The sequence below is a fragment of the Hyperolius riggenbachi genome, chromosome 2 (assembly GCF_040937935.1).
Source record: "Hyperolius riggenbachi isolate aHypRig1 chromosome 2, aHypRig1.pri, whole genome shotgun sequence".
In the NCBI taxonomy this organism is placed as follows: domain Eukaryota; kingdom Metazoa; phylum Chordata; class Amphibia; order Anura; family Hyperoliidae; genus Hyperolius; species Hyperolius riggenbachi.
Genome location: NC_090647.1, coordinates 199,918,952 through 199,936,807, shown reverse-complemented (window position 1 = coordinate 199,936,807; position 17,856 = coordinate 199,918,952). Strand labels below are relative to the sequence as shown.

At 40.5% G+C, this 17,856-nt stretch overlaps 1 protein-coding gene across 1 annotated transcript in view; it reads right to left on the bottom strand.

The window, feature by feature from the left end:
* Nucleotides 1–1,027: 1,027 nt before the first annotated feature.
* The window catches only part of NALCN (sodium leak channel, non-selective), a 640,650-nt gene continuing 623,821 nt past the window's right edge, over nucleotides 1,028–17,856 (bottom strand). The window contains exon 44 of the mRNA XM_068267987.1: nucleotides 1,028–1,091. Within this exon, the coding sequence (XP_068124088.1) occupies nucleotides 1,060–1,091 (32 nt within the window). The 3' untranslated portion in view covers nucleotides 1,028–1,059. The remainder of the gene's footprint in view (nucleotides 1,092–17,856) is intronic.

Genomic DNA, 17,856 nt, shown 5'->3' with positions numbered 1-17,856 from the left:
CCGCTGTATAGCATTGTGTTTACTGCCACTCTGTGTCTCTGCTGGGAACAGTAGTACACCGCTCACCCGCCACTGTATAGCATTGTGCTCTGTGTCGCTGCTGGGAATAGTAGTACACCGCTCACCCACCACTGTATAGCATTGTGCTCTGTGTCGCTGCTGGGAATAGTAGTACACCGCTCACCCACCACTGTATAGCATTGTGCTCTGTCGCTGCTGGGAACAGTAGTACACCGCTCACCCACCACTGTATAGCATTGTGCTCTGTGTCGCTGCTGGGAATAGTAGTACACTGCTCACCCACCACTGTATAGCATTGTGCTCTGTGTCGCTGCTGGGAATAGTAGTACACCGCTCACCCACCACTGTATAGCATTGTGCTCTGTGTCGCTGCTGAGAATAGTAGTACACTGCTCACCCACCACTGTATAGCATTGTGCTCTGTGTCGCTGCTGGGAATAGTAGTACACCGCTCACCCACCACTGTATAGCATTGTGCTCTGTGTCGCTGCTGGGAACAGTAGTACACCGCTGACCCACCACTGTATAGCATTGTACTCTGTGTCGCTGCTGGATTGGAAACGACTACGCAACACTCCCGGACCCCAACCAAGTAGCATGAACAATAAACATCTGTGATGGGTTAGCGTTTCCGGTCCCTGTTTATTGAACCTCTCATCTGTATTACATTTATGACTGCATGGCGACAAAATGCATTGCTATCCGCACACTTCTTGTCCTCATGCAAGGCCTGGGTTGCGCCTGAAAGCGTGGCCTTCTCCTCCTGCGCCTCCTCCTGTTCCATCACGTGTGCTGCTGCTGGGTTAGCGTTGCCGGTCCCTTTTTACGGAACCTCTTATCTGTATTACATTTATGACTGCATGGCGACAAAATGCATTGCTATCCGCACGCTTCTTGTCCTCATGCAAGGCCTGGGTTGTTGTGTCACAAAGCGTGGCCTTCTCCTCCTGCGCCGCCCTCCTCCTGTTCCATCACGTGTGCTGCTGCTGGGTTAGCGTTACCGGTCCCTTTTCCTGGAACCTCTTATCTGTATTACATTTATGACTGCATGGCGACAAAAAGCATGTTACCTGTGCAAAGAAAAATGACATTTTCCGCATTTAAAAGACATTTTTTCCTTTGAAACTTTACAATCAATTTTCTCAAAAACTATAAGCTCTTTTTCAAATATTTTTTTTCCTCTTGTACCCACTCCCAAGGTGCACATACCCTGCAAATTTGGGGTATGTAGCATGTAAGGAAGCTTTACAAAGCACGAAAGTTCGGGTCCCCATTGACTTCCATTATGTTCGGAGTTCGGCGCGAACACCCGAACATCGCGGCCATGTTCGGCGAACGTTCGCGAACCCGAACATCCAGGTGTTCGCCCAACACTAGTTGTGCGCGGCATGGCCAAACAGGCGCAGTGGCCCGCAGGCTGTGAAATCGAAACTGAGCAATGGCGGGGGACCGGAGGATATTTTTTTGTCCCGGTGCGGTCACAGGACGTCTGCAGGGGGCCAGTAGAAACCTCAAGTAAGTTTTTTTTTTAATTCATTACAGGTTTCCTTTAATGGCCAATGCATGGCTTAAGTTTTTTCCGCATTTGTTTTCGAGCTTAATTGACATCTATCAACTCATTTTATCAAGCTTAAAAGTTCAGCTAAACTTTGTAATATATAAGAGCAAATTTGTGACCTGGGAGACCTGTATGCTTAACATAGTGCCTCCAAGTTAATTAAACTAAACTTATCACATGATAGATATAGGCTTAGTGCCAGTCAGAGCGCTTCCTAACTTACTTCTTGCTGAGGCCTTCCTGCAATCTTATCTGTTATGACAGCTTTTGCTAAAGCAGCTAATACATTTTATGTCCTATCAACTTACAGTATGTCTGTTGTTCAGGGTTGAGTACATCAGAGGCAATTTGCCCAAGGTGTCACTCCCTATGTGATTAGCTAAGCTTCAATATAACGATAACCACCTTTGGGTCATTTGATATACACAATTTTATTATTTGCTAACCTTTTAGAACGCTTAATTCATCATATTATTTAGTTATGAAAACACTAAAAAGAAAAGCCAGTAAAAATAATGTGGTCAGTCTCGATCCTATTGTGTTCATTAAAATCCTCTCACTGATATTAGATTCCACCACCACCTCTTTCAGTATGAACTAATCCAGACACCATCAGTGGAGCTGTAATTACATATAAAATATGTATTCGGAGACAGGCGTCTTTTAAAAGGCTATCCTCGCTTATGAAATGTTGTTTTTAAATAATACAAAGCTATCGCGGCTGTATTGTGGATCTGATTTATTATTGCCATGTAAAGTGATTTTGACATTTAGAAGCTAAGATGCAAGCTCAGCGGCAGCCAGGCTTATCACAATATGCAATGATGATTTGGAGATGCACTGACTAATGCCTATATACTATATACTATATGCCTCTGGCAATGGATACAGAAACTGCCAGCAAAAAGTCATAAAAACATGTTTAAAAAAAAAAAATTCCTTAAAGGACAACTGAACTGTGAGGGATATGAAAGCTGCCAAATGTATTTCCTTATAAGCAATACCAGTTGCCAGGCTATTCTGCTGATCCTCTACCTTTAACCTCCTTAGCGGTATGCCCGACACTGTGTCGGCATACCGCTTGCTGGCCCCAGGAGTCCCCCAGTATAAATGTAACAGATCCCATACCTGTAAAAGATTTAGCTAGCACTAGGCTAACTAGTACAGGTTGCCGTCACACCCCAATCGCTGTTGATCCCCCCCGATCCCCCTCCCGCTAATACATTACCCAGCCTGGATCCAGCGATCGCGCAGCCTCCCCGCATAGCTCCGGTCTCTCCATATACATGGCAGCCTCAATATTATTCTTACTTCAGTTGTCCTTTAAGATTTTTACAAAATATGAACCAAACATATGAGCTTACAGCAGATATTTCAGCTGTACTTCATCTGTAATAATCTTGCTTGATATCAGGAATACTGACCACTTCCTAAACTTAAAGTAAAGTTCTGCACCACAACTACAACTCCTAGATCATTGCAGTGTGATGCAATATGAGTGTGGACAGCAGTTGGCAGTTCAGCAATCAAACAAGGATATTAAAGATGTAGTACAGAACACAGATAATGGATAGAAAGTGAGGTTTTTTTTTAAGCACACACTCCATGGAGTAGAGAGCCCAACCAGTGAACTAGGCTTCATTACAAGGCTCTTACGTTGGACATGCATTAACATCATGGTGTGTAATTTTTAAAGTGTACCTGTAGGTGAAAAAGTGCTTTAAAAGTACTTTAAGCAATCATTTCTATGGTTTGTTATGACCCACGTGAGGATTATAAATTTTACCACCTATCAGCAGATAATGTTTAATAATTCCAGAACAGGTTTTCTTTATCACATACATTTTGCATTGTTCCCCAGCCTTGGGCAACCTGGATAAATCAGGACCCTAGTCTTATATATTTACAGAAACCAGTTTAATTAGTGAAGAAGTAATTAGGAAATTAGTAGATTAGATGAAGGTCTGCTTGACTGCTGAATACATCTATTACTGTAAACAGCACAGTTGTTTCTAATTTGCATGCTGCAATAGTGATATTCTGTATTGTTGTCCTTTAAGCATTGCTGTGGCTGCCTCATTAGAATACATGTCATCTCCACCAGTCTATAAAATCATGTACACAGAAGCACAGGGATGGTTTGTATTGCTTTGTTATTGCTCATTACTGAATGCAAGGTATATTTAAATAAACAAATTTCATTAAAATGGCTTGAATCACATTCTTCTCAGTCTTCCTTTTGATCCAGGTGCAAAATTATTTGGCAAACAAAGCAGGCCCCCTTTTTGCATCTGACTTGGCTTGTCAGCAAGCTGTAGCTGTGCCTGTAGTTTGTAATTAACCTAATGATACATTCTGCATGCCAGCAAATGCATTAGAAAATAGCATTTGTCAGAAAGAACAAAACCTCCTATGCAAGGCTTTAGCTTTAATTATGGACATATGTAAATAGAATATGTTATTATGCTTTGTAAATGATAAACAAACATTTGGATTTTACTGTTTTACATTTTTAGCATCAATGTAAACATAATAGGCTCTAACCCCACACTAAACATGACAATATGACAAGTGCTTGCTACATGTCTGAATATGGTATTTTATCTAGGTAAGAAAATTCATACATCACCAAGCATGTTGTCATTTAGGAAAATTACAGCATTCATCTGAAGTCTGACACTTCCTCGAAAATGTTGCTGCACAATATGCTTAAAGAGAACCTGAACTGAAAATTAAAAGTCAAAATAAACATAAACACGTCATACACACCTCCTGTGTAGTCTACTCATCAATCTCTTTCTCCTCTCCTTCGTCCTGTTTGTCCACTGTGATCAATGGAATTCTCCGTTCTCCATTTTAAAAATGGCCATTACCCTATAACAGCTTCCTGGTCAGCACACTGTTAAACTGTAATATCACCCACTTGAGCCATAGGGAAACTTGGACATTATCTTGCACATTCAGTTGTAACTGACAGCAGGTGATATATAACTGACAGCAACTGGTATATTGTCAGAACTGGAAGGGATCACTGTAAGAAGAAAATGCTGTGCTTCTGAGAGGAACTGACGGTGAGATAAGTATGCAATATTCATTTGCAGGTGCGGCATGTGTTTATTTTAAATAATTTTCAGTTCAGGTTCCCTTTAATAAGTGACAGAAAATGCAGGTATACAAAGCACATCAAAGAGAACAGGTAACGGTCAGTATTTACTGTATATGCTCTGTTTATATTCCGCTGGGGAGAAAGGAGTCCAAAATCTTCAGCTCCGTGATAAGGCGAGATGATCAATGACACACTAACAAAAAGGATTAAGATAAAATGGGGCCCTATGTAAGATAGCAGTTTTTGCCAACCGCTGATGGTCACCTGGCTTTTTTAGTAAGATTTGTAGGAGGGTAGCATCCGCCAGTCCCCTAAACTCTATCCAACTGCCTAGAATTGCCTAGTGAATGATCCAGCTCTGCATGCTAATAATTCCAGTTTACAAAAAAGTGTAATGGAAATGTTATGCAACTTAAAACTGGTCCAATCAAAATTGTCAGGAAGTGCTTTTGATTGTCCTTATTCCAAGCTGCACGCTATCTGCATTAAAGGGACCTTGAGCACTAATTAAAAAGGAAATTGTGACTTACCTGGGGCTTCCTCCAGCCCACATAGGTCACAAGGTCCCCCGGTGTCTTCTTGGCTACTTTCCCGGTCCCGGCTGGTGGCTCTGTTATGGTACGACTTTGGCCTGAAGTCATCAGAGCTGCTTCCCGCTTTGCCGATATGCGTAATCACGCCGGTCGGCTACGCGTCATCAGAGAGTCCTGCGCATGCGCGGTTCTCTAGTATTGAACCGTGCATGCGCAGGACTCTCACGCCGACCAGCATGATGACACATACCTGGCATGATTACGCATATCGGCAAAGCGGTAAGCAGCTCTGACGACTTCAGGCTGAAGTCGTACCGTAAGGGAGCTGCCATCCGGGACCGGGAGAAGAGCCAGGAGGACACCGGGGACCTTGTGGCCTACGGTGGGCTGGTGGAAGCCCCAGGTAACTCACAATTTCATTTTAAATTAGTGCTCAAGGTCCCTTTAAATCTAAAGGTAAGCAAGTTATGAGTGTCTTTGACCATATCTGCAGCTTAGATCTGGGAAAATGAAATGTTCTTCTTGTCAAATATTGACTGGACTAATTCCAAGTTGCAAATAGCATTAGAAACACTATATAAATAATATCTTTGGAATCAAACTAAGTACATTGTTTTAAGCCCCTAATTCAAGCATTCTATTTTTTATGCACATTATAGTAAATTTGCTTTCACTTACACATAACAAATGTTTTGTGCATTGCAGGTCAGTACTTTTTACAATAAAGATTTTGATGGTATCTAGCTGGCTGGGTCCTGTAGCCCAATATTATGTAGAAATGGTAGTATACATTTTATTATATGATTTTCTGCCCAGACCATACACCACATCCATAATCATCAATATTTGGTAGTCAGGGAGGATCTGGGAGAGGGCAACAGCTATTCTTGCACCTATCACATATCCCAGCCAACTTCCCACATCTGCTGGAGAAAGATTAGCTATTCGTTGCTAGCACTGCAAAGACAACTCGGTCTTATTATTTCCAAGTCCCTGCTTTGTGTGTAAAAAAAAGAACCCTTCCCACATCCTGTCCAGTGTTTTTATAAAAGGGCAAGATAAAAAAAACTGTGAAAAAACGTTTTTTATTGCAGGTAGAGCAGGTTGATAAGAGGTACACATAATCTTTACAGATATATAGGTGTTGGACTGGTTAAATGGTTATTACACATTGGAGAGCTAGGAACTACTGAGCTGCAGTTATGGTTGCAAAAAGTTAATTTCGTTCAGCAGAGGGAGGAGGTGGGCATGTCAGATCAGGTGGCACTGAGCTGGGGAAGCACCTCCCACTCTCCTTATGGCAAGAAGCTACAGGATGCAGCCAGTCGGGGACTTTCAATACATTTATTGACAAATATGCAGTGTGCTAAACATAGTGCACTCCCATTTAATGGAAATTTACTATCATATGTCTAAAAAAGTAAGATGCTGTATTATAGATTTCAGATGTAGTTTTACCATTGCTTTGGTTTTTACTTCTCTGTGTGTTGCTTGTTACGTTTTCACTTTTTAATAGTTTTGTATATCGTGCAGTGTTCAGGTAATTCATTTATTCCAGGTATCCAAGTCTGACACGGTATAAAGTTCTTAAAGAACCACTATCGCGAAAAAAAGTAGGCATTTAAAATCTGACAGAACCGACAGGTTTTGGGACAATCCATCTCCTCATAGGGTATTTCAAGGGTTTGCTTTGTTTTCAACAGCATTTCCTGAACAGCAGTTTAACTGCCAAAATAGCAAGATACCAGCCGGCCTCCCTAATCACTCGCACACTATTATGTCAGTTAGATTTTGCAACTGTTGTTCAGGAAATGCTGTTGAAAATAAAGAAAGCCCTGAGAATCCCCCTTAAAAAGATGGACTGGCCCAAAACCTGTCATTTGTCACATTTTAACTGCCTACTTTTTTTTCGTGATAACAAACTGTGGCTGCCCATGTCTTTATTTATACAGAGCAATGAGTGAGTCTCATAAAGATCCATTGCATTCTATTTTGATTGGCAGTTCTTTTCTATTTGATCATAAATGAAGACCACTACTGTAATTAACTGTCACATATTCCATCACCTCAGTGACAGGAATAATTTACTACTGATTTCTTCCTCTAGTATTTGGCTACAGTTTGCAAGCAGTAGGGATTTTAGTGCTTCTGTCTGTGTACCCTAATTAAATGATTTATTGTAAGTTCTCATATGGGTGATGTGTCAGGTTAATCCAAATCTTGTGCTTAAATTGACTGTAATAGTGATCTTCCTCTCATTGTGCAACTAAGAGTGTACCTACATTTCTCTTTGTACAAAAGCTTCAGACAAGCCAGTGGGAAACAAATTCTATACATGTGAATTATACTGCTGTATTCAATAACATGCTATTGGGCTTTCCATAGGTAAAATGTAGAAACTTCCTACATTTACCTTAAAGCCATGTAGATATAGACATGCATCAGCCTCACAGGAGTTATGCATGTAAAATAGAAAAGCTACATTTTCAACGTATCTTAAAAGACACCGGTTTACTTAAAGATGGCAGCTTTGAAGGTGTACGTTAAGTGAAAGCATTTGGAGAATTTCTGTCTTCTAAGAACCTAACATGCATTCAAGCTAACTATAAATAACCATGAACAAAGAGCAGCCCAGATGCCAATATTTTTCTCGGTTGGTATCAAATGAAATTCATTTGGCACCAGCAGGAGTTTTTATAGTGCTAATGGAAGTTATTTTCAGTTATCACGTCAGACCGTAAGTACACAAAGGTTGTAATTTCTCATGTAATCTAGAGATCAGTTTATGTGTAGGGGGTATGCTTAGACTTAGCTTTTATCTTAACAAATGCTCAAACTGTAAACGACCACAGGATGACAGCCTAGACTACTCTGACAGGACTTAATATGTGACCTTGAATTTTGCCATGGTGTTCAGTCAGAATGATCTGTCACAAATCATGTTTGATCCATGCATATATTACGGAATAATATTCCTTCAGACCTTTAATGGTGAGGCTTATTTTATACTTCTGTGATCAGAGGAAATCATCAGCTAATAATAATAATTCTGATGTGTACTAACACAAGAAATCTATTTTAATTAATAGTCATCGTAAAGAACAGGAAAATATTGAGGACATTTAAAAACATTGTTTTAGTTTTGGATAATTTGAAAAGAGGTTGGAATGTTTTGTTTAAGGCTCTTTGTGTTCCTATCGGGACATTTCATTCATGTCACAACTTGAGTTTTGAGTTTATCATATGGTCTGTGAGTATATTAGGGTGTTCATGCTTGTTGATAAAAATAAGTAAACTCTTCCAAAAAGTACTTTATTTAGCTATAATATGGACATTTAAATGGATTTATAAATAATTTGGACCTATGAACCAATTATTTTTTTCCTGTAAAGTTGTATTTTGCTTTTTCAATTTTTTACACTTATTTTACGTAATTGTGGTCAAATTGTATACAATTTTAAAGTGGATTTATGGTTTATTTATGGTTTCTTGTTACACTAACTAAAAGTCTTATTAATAATAGTAGAATCACAACTGTTTTTTATATGCTGTTATTTGGACAGTTTGCTTGCATGTCACATAGTTTTATATTTTTATTCATGGGCATAAACAGGGCAAGGGTGCCTTCATACTGCTTTATGTTGCTGCATGTGAATAAACTACTCTTACAATTGGATAGGAATGTTCACAACTCTGCGTTGTAACCCCTCCAAAGCAGGCAATTTGGGTGCAATTTGCAGCCCAGAAAATTGGTCGCCACAATAGGCGCACCTGAGGACAATAGTGGCAGTAGAGCTCCACTAGTGATGGAATCAGAGCACAATAATGGCAGATGTTACATATGGATGTTATTGATACTGATCTTGCCACTGTTAATGTTCAGGTTGATGCCACTGTGCATAGGGCTGCTAATAGTTACTGAGGGTGAAGCTCCTGGTGTGAGTACTGAAAACACTGATGCCGTGGTGGAGATGAAGATGGAAGTGCAGGGTGAGGCCCAGGGAGTGACTGATGTGTAGCGGGAGTATTATATTGTGCAGAGTGCCCTGGAGAATGGTGAGCAGAGTGTTGTGGCTGCTGCAAATGCTATCGGTAGTGAAAAGAGGGGTGGCAGGGGGAGTGAGTCAATTGTGACTGCTACCGAGTGACTGCTGTACCGAGTGACTGCTGTACCGAGTGACTGCTGTACCGAGTGACTGCTGTGAGCAGAGGAGAGAGATTCTGTATGGATTATACGAAGACAGCGACAGGGTCAGGGGTGAGGTTTGGCTACTTATGTAGCCAAACTCCATAGTGGGGGGATACCAGGGATAGAAGCCGGGGACACTGGTTAGCTGTGTTTGATAGTGATGGTAATAGTGTTAGGTGTAGGTGGGGCGAGGGTACTGTTAAGCATAGATGGAGGTAGGTTTGTGTTTGGTTTAGGTATAGGGTAGGTTAGTGTTAGGCATAGATCCAGGGAAGAAGCATAAGTTAGTGTGAGAATAGGAAAAGATAGGCCAATAGTAGAGTATTGTATGATTTTGTATTGGAGCCCCTGATGAACCATTTATGATGAAACATGTTGGGTGGGACTGCATGCGGAAGTGAGAGCTTGTCACAAGAGGGAGTACAAGGAAAGTGAAGTAGAGTGGTTCCCAGTGGTGCACCCGAGTGAGAGGGTCGTAGTGCAGAGGCCAAACAGAGGATTAGAGATGTCTCAAACATAGAATTTTCAGTTCCCGAAAAGTGAAAGTAAATTTCCGCAAATGTTCACAAACTTTAGACTTCAATGGGCAGGCAAATATTAAAACCCACAAAGACTTTTTCTGGCCACAAAAGTGGTGGAAAAGTTGTTTAAAGAGGACTTTCACCTGGACTATTGCATGCCAGAGGGGAATCCATGGCAAAAGTCCCATCAAAAATTACGTTGAGTTGACGCAAAGTCAGGTTTTAATCCCTAAAGGGCAGAAATCATAATCACATAATGCAAGTTAGTGTAGCAACAGCAGTAGTGTGCACACAGCTCTGGGTGTCAGTTGGCTGTGGAGTGTCACACACAGAGAAATGCAATAGTACTATCAGAGTACAGTGAAATAATAATGCACTGGAGTGGTTCTGTGGGCCAGATTTATCAAGAATACTCGCAGCGTGAGAAGGGCCAAAAACATTATCAAGGACAACACTCACCCTGGAAATGCCTTGTTTGAGCTCCTTCCATCAGGTAAACGTTTAAGATCAATCCGCACACACACAAACAGACTGAAAGACAGTTTTTTCCCATCCGCCATAAACTTGATAAACTCTGAATCCTCTCTGAAATAATTAACACTGTGTACAAATTGTTTAAACATCTGTAATACCTGGCATACTTGTATAATTTCTTCTCTTCCTTGTTACTATCACTATGTTTCCTATATGCACCGTGGGGTTGTCATGAAAAGTAATTTCGTTGTGTTACACAATGACAATAAAGTGAATTGAATTGAATTGAGTGTCTGAGACAAAATATTAGTAGGTTTTTAGAAATCCGTGCAGAACTGTCTCAGACATCCTAAGAAATCACTAGCTAGTGCAGATTCCTTCTTAAACTGTAAGGAATAGAAGGAGTTAGGAAGGTCTCTCAGGCAGTGCAGTGTGTGAGGGGAATTGCTGTTGCTGAGGTAACCAACACACCTGCTGTCAGCAAGCTCTGAGTGACGGCGGAGGAGCCCTCCACAAATCACTTCTAGCCTGCACTATCTGAAGAACTGCTAATGAACACTTCTTAATCTGCAGCAGTTAAGGAATGGATTTGCACTTTTCTTAACTGTAGTGTAGCTCTAGAAATTCACCCTAAACTGCCACTATTACATAGGCTTTGGGAAGTTTCTTACTATCATGCAGAACTGTTCTTCTGCTGGTTAGGACATTTTTAGAAGAAAAAACTGTCGGTAATGCGTTGATAAATCTCCCCCTGTGTGTGCAACTTAATGTAGCATCAGTAGTAGTGTGCACACAGCTCTGGGTGTTAGTGGGCTGTGGAGTGTCTCACATACACACAAAAACACAGGAGTCCAATGTGCTAGCCCTCAAAAGGGCTGTTTGGGGTGCTTTCACAGCAAGTGAGGAATAAGAACACGAACCTAGCTAATGCTTTCCCTACCTATCTGTGGCAAGTCTGACCCTGCTCTCACTAACAGTCAGCAGCCAGCAGAGGATTAATCCAATATGGCCACCACAACTGGTGCGTCATCTCGCGATGCCCGAGATTTGATGGAAGCTCGCGCTCCCTCCTTTTTGCCTGCTTGTTCACCCACTAGAAACTACCCCTCCCCCTTTCTACATGGCCAGTCACTCACTGAAACCTCCTCTCTACTGACATAATTCACTTACTTAAATTGACAATGTTTTTTTCTCACTAATCTCTAAAGCACACCTTACTATCTGTGACCTGGACTCAGGGGCGTAGCAATAGGGGGTGCAGAGGTAGCGACCGCATCAGGGCCCTTGGGCCAGAGGGGCCCCGAGTGGCCCTCCCTCAACTGCAGTATTAGCTCTCTATTGGTCCTGTGCTCATAATAATCACTTCTATAGATACTTTGAATAGTAGTAATCACTAACAAACTGTTCCCCATCCCCTTCTTGCACCTCTGACACTGTAGTTGCCATTGGCAGGTTTTGGTGCGCCGTATCAATTGTTATGTATAGAGTGCTTGGGGGCCCCATTGTAAAACTTACATCGGGGCCCACAGCTCCTTAGCTACGCCACTGCCTGGACTCTATTCCCTCTTAACTCATCCCCCAGCTCTCCTCCTCCTTTATTCCTGCTTTAACAACACTTTTTAACATCTCCACCCCTACTGGCATTTTCCATTCCTCATTTAAACAAGCAATCTTAACACCACTAAGCAAAAAACTTTTTTTGGACCCTACACCCCTCTCTAATTATCATCAAGTCTCACTTTTTCCCTTTTACTTCCAAACTGCTGGAATGCCAAATCTAGGCAAAACTGTCTCATTCTCTCTTTGATAACTCCTGTTGGACCCCCTCCAGTCTGGCTTCTGCTCTCAGAATTCTTCAGAAGCAGTGCTCACTAAAGCAAATGACCTTGCAAATGACCTCCTGGTTGCAAAAACCAAAGGCAAATTTCCTGTACTTATACTTCTCAAACTTTTATTTGTCTTTGACATTCTCCGCTTCTCACATCACTGAGGATCAAGGGGTTAGCACATTCCTGGAGAAAAAACAGCTAATTTGGGGGCAGTGCCACAGCCAGGATTTGGACGCTGCCACAGCCAGGATTTGGGTGCTGCCATAGGTCATAATGTGAATTACAGCTATACTGATTAATTTTGGTGCTGGCAATAGCTGGAGCCCAAATTACAATTAATGCAGAGTGAAAGCGTGGTAATTCTGATGCCAGCATTAGCCCGAGCCTGAATTACCTGGGCAGAGGAATAATTACGCAGTCAGTAGGGGAATAAATTTGACAGTAGGCAAAAGTATAGTTAAAACAGGGTGAGCTTCACCCTGGCCCAAATTTACCCACACTATTTTTAATGTATACCATTACTGGGTCCACTCTCACCTATCTGGACATTCTTTCACTTTCTCCTACTTCAATACTAATGCCTCTCCATGCTCGCTGTTTGTTAGTTTACTTCAAGGCTTCGTCCTTGGACCTCTTCTCTATTTACACTAATGGCCTGGGACAATTAATACATTCTTTAAGTTTTCAATATCACCTCTATGGTGATGACACACAAACCTATTTTTTAGACCCTGACCTCTCTACAGTGTAATCTCGAGTCTCTGACCGTTATTCTGCAGTCACTACATGTATGTCAAAAAGGTTCCATAAACTTAACATGAACAAAATGGGGATTGTGATATTTTCACCTTCTCTCTTTGCTATGTCATCTATAGTTGCCATCAACGTAGAAAACACCCCAATAACCTCAACTCCTAAAGTTCACTGTCTTGGAGTAACTCTGGGTTCTCATTTAGACACTGCTTCCATCTCAAAAACATTTCCAGAATTTGTCCCTTCCATCCACAGGAGGCCACTAAAATGCTTGTAAATGCTCTAATTATATCCCATCCTAACTACTTTAACACTGCACTATGTGGTTTACCAGTCCCAACTGAACTCTGCTACCCCTCTCTTCAACCTCTCCCCCTGCTTTTCTGAAGCAGCCCATATCTGCGAATCTCTCCATTGGCTACCAATTACCCAAAGGATCCAGTTTATATGCCTCACCCTATCATACAAAGCTCTGCATAAATTGTCTCCACCATATATTTCCTTATTCTTAAGATTCCATTCCACAGATAAACTTTTCTTCTCCCAGGATACCCTCTTGTCCTCTAGCTTGGTCACCTAGAATGTTGTAACTGCTCCAGCTCTAAGAAATTATTAGTACACCTACTACCATTTTATCCTAGAAAGGATATACTTAAAGAGAGCCTGAAGCCATATAAATTACCTCTTTTTATTGCCCAGTTATTGTAAACATTAAGATCAAAGCTGAATCGCCGCATTACCACTGCAGAAAGAGGTATTTAACCCCCAAAATCCCAGGGCAAAATTCCATGACTTTCTAGGTCATAGATTTTGCTGCCCGGGGAGGCAGAGCTTCTCCTCCATCGATCTCCGCCTCTTCCTGCCCCTCTCAGTGAAAGAAAACGGAGGGGGCAGGGAGAGGTGGAGAATGGTGGAGATTGACTGGAGCAGAGGCAGAGCTACTGCGCAAAGCCCTGCCTCTTCTGCGATTGTAGAATTTTGCCATATGGATTTCGGCATGATAAATACCTCGTTCTGCCATGGGAATACGGTGAATCAACTTTGATCTTAATGTTTAAGATAACTGGGCAATAAAAAGAGGTAATTTATATGGCTTCGGACTCTCTTTTAAGAAACTGAAATTTCAAACTGTTCCTACAATAAGTGGGTGCACTCTGTGAATCACTCTTTACCATTGTATAAGCTCACCCATATAAGCAGAAACTGTGCCAATAAAATATGACACGTGTGGGCTAAATAATAAGGTAAAATGTTAACGGTATGGGATAAATGGGTGGATAAAATGTTAAAGGATAGCTAGTGTGTTTTTCCTTGGCTGGATGTCCTAGTTGTGGACCACATCCAGGATGTCCTTGTCTTTATTCTCTTTCTCTCTTTAACTTGTCTCCTAGGTACTTAATGGATATGTATGAATAAGCATTTGGCTTACCACTTTAAAGTTTCATGTGCCAATTCCACTGCAAAGATGTACAATTACTACTGAGAAATGTGCCTTGTTGTGCACTTCTATGTTTTTTTTATGTTATGTTTGTATGCTTTGTAATGCAGTGTAAGCTGTGTCTCTTTGTTTCTAAAGGAAAACTATTAACACTTTTTCCAGTTAGAAAAAATAAATAAACAGAAACTCTTATTTGTAATCATTTATTGATAGTTTATTTAAGAAAACAATATGTATGAATAATTACTTAAGTGCAGAAATAATACATTCAGTTCCATTCACAAGAAGAACAATTTGAACTCATAATAGTAATGAAATCAGCAATCCAGACTAAACACTGCCTGAAATACTACTGTATTTCACATTACAACTGAGAAAACTGTAATTTACATGAACAAAAAGACAAATTGTTGGGTATAATTTCCAACACTTGGTACAAGTCAAATAATAATTACATTTTGCTTCTGATGAGTAATAATCTCTGCAACGAAAGATCTGCATGTTTCTGAATGCGAGACATGCATGCTTGGGTCCACCAAGCATTTTTCTTTCAATATTGGGGAAGAGGAGGAAGAAGACCACCTGCAGTATACTTGTCTCAGGAGGAAACAGTTTTTGTTGGCAGAGAAACCAAGAATGGAGTATTACTATTTCTCCAAGGCAGATCTGGGGGGGGATAGTGACTGGGCCTTAAAATTATTTCTTTGTTTCCCAACTATAAATATAAATGATAGGTTACTATTGTTTGAAGAATATGCATGGCTTTAAAGAGGAACTTCAGCCTAAACAAACATACTGTCATTAAGTTAAATTATGTATGTTAATTAAAATAGATAGGTAATATAATCTCTTACCCACCCTGTTTTAAAATAACAGGCAAAGGTTTGTTATTTCATAAGGACAGCCATCTTTTTGGTTGAAAGAAGGTGACAGGGAGCATGAGACACAGTTCCAACTGTCCTGTGTCCTGATCACCCCTCCCAGTTGCTAGGCAACGTGATAGGAAATCCCATCATGCTTTGCACAGCATCAGGGGAAAAAAGCCCGGGCAGTTTTCTTTGATGCGGCAGAGCTTATCTAAAAATGTAGCTAAAAATAAGACTTCTATAAGAAAAACAAAGGTCTGATGCTGTGAAACTGTTAAAGAAAGACCAAGCCTTTTCAGTTCTGCTGAGTAGATTTTTAGTCTAGAGGTTCACTTTAAGAACCCATGGGTCATATACAGTTCAAGGTGACAAGAAGCCAAGTGTGCACAAGTTTCTTATCATCTGACGTCGCTTGGGAGTTACCGACAAATTCAATTTGCGGGTTCACCTGGGCGATAACTGAGTGAGAAGAGCCTCACTTAGGCGAAGAACAGTCATTCACCTGAGAATTGCTCCTACCTACTAGACAATTGAGCTATCTTTCAGCACTGCAGCACTGATGATACCTTGCTCCTATGTAATCCGCCACTACATTACCAGGCACCCCAACACACTCTTGAGACTATTCCAGTATAGAAAGTCAGTGATTAGTAACAGGACTGGAAAGGCTCTGAGGGTGTTCTAGTATAGAAAATGAGAGATAACTGAAAGATGTTGAAGTTATTCTAGTATACTAAGTACAGGATTACTGATGAAACAAGAACAGTCAAGAACTGCCAATCTAGTAAAGAGGAGTGAGTAGTGATGCAACTGGAAGCATACACAGGCAATGTATTTCTAGTACAGAAAGTGATTAATTGTCAATAAAAGTAGAGCGGTGTGGAGGCCATTAATTATAGTACAGGATGTAATTAATTTACAATGGAATCAAAGGGGAGCTGAGGCAAATTTACTACAGAGTGAGGAAGAATGGTAAGGAAACTAGAAAAGATGTTGAGGCTAACATCACTTTAGGGTCTATAGATCTGTTGTTTAATGCTTTAGATCATAGCTACAGTTGTGCAGGCCTAGTAAGACAAATGATAGTACTAATATTTAAATTGCCTCTTAAAATAGCTAATTTTATTCCCTGCGATGGGATGTTCTCTGATTTTCTCCTCCCCTCCTCCAAAGGGAATGTGTTCATGTCTCCTGAAGGCAATGGTTTGCACATCTGATTGCTGTCTAGTACTGTCAGTAGGGTGCATACTTGCCTCACCAGGTACAACAGTTGTCATTTTTGCGGCAGTAAATATATATAAAAAAAAAATAGAAAGACATATTGACATTGTGCCAACTTGTTGTAAATGACTCCCATAATGCACAAAACACAACCTAAAGTTATTATCTTGTCATTTTATTTTTAAACAAGACCAACAGACCCAAACCAAACCAGTAGTTGGCAAGTAAAATACTGCTGAACCCAAAGGCAAAACACAGAGAAGGCATAATCAAAACATGGGTTTTACTGGTTGGTGCACAAATACAGCAGTCTTCTAATCATTTAAAATTACAGAAACACCGAGAAACAAACAAACCAAATTGAAACAGACAGATAAAAGAGATAAACACTTAGATAAATTTGCTCACAGTTTTTCAAGTTCCGTAGAGATTTGTTTTAGCAATAGAAGAAAACACATATCAAAGACATTTTAAATTCTTTTTACAGTATTTTAAAGCTCATATTTTTCAGCTATCTTGGTAAAGAAAAATACAACAAAGGTTTCATATAAAAACGATTTCTTTCTACAGAATGTTCATTGTTAAATATTTGGTGATAATTATTTATTTTGTCTCTTCTGTTAAATTAAACTCTGCTGGTTGTATCAGTGTTGTGCAATATAGAGTGTTGAATCACATTCATGGAAACAGAGAAATCTGACTTTTCAGTGGTATGATCTGAATAGATTCCAGAATTAAGGTCCAGTATTTATGTAAGTAAAGAGGGGAATCCACGCACCACACCTAATTTAAGTATGTAAAACATTGCCTTATTAAATAATGTGTTTCACATGAGAATGCATAAGGTACCCAAATACATGTAATGAACAGATCCTTATATTTATATAGATCATTATGGTTATAGATGTCATCAGGCTAATACCCAAAGCTGTGGGAGATAGAGATTAACAGTGTAATATAAATTCAGCCAGCTGCCATTATTAACCCTGAGACAAACAAAGGAAAGGTTCACACAACATACAAAATCAGACCGTTTTCTACAATGGAGACCAATGGATAAACGGATATGTCAGCAGATCCTCTGTTATCTAACAGTGTTCCCTAACACTGTCCTCAGGGCCCACCAATAGAGGTAATTAATCTGGACCAATTACTCCACCTGTGAGTTGGTGTGGTTTTCTGCAAAGCATGCACTGTTGGTTGGCCTTGAGGAAAGGGCAGAGAAATACTGGTCTATGAGACCATTCATCCATTTTGAATGTATCCATTATCTCTGTTACAGTGGTGGAACACAAAGTCCTGTCCTGCAAGACTTTTCTGGACGCTGCACAGAAAACACACGTCTGC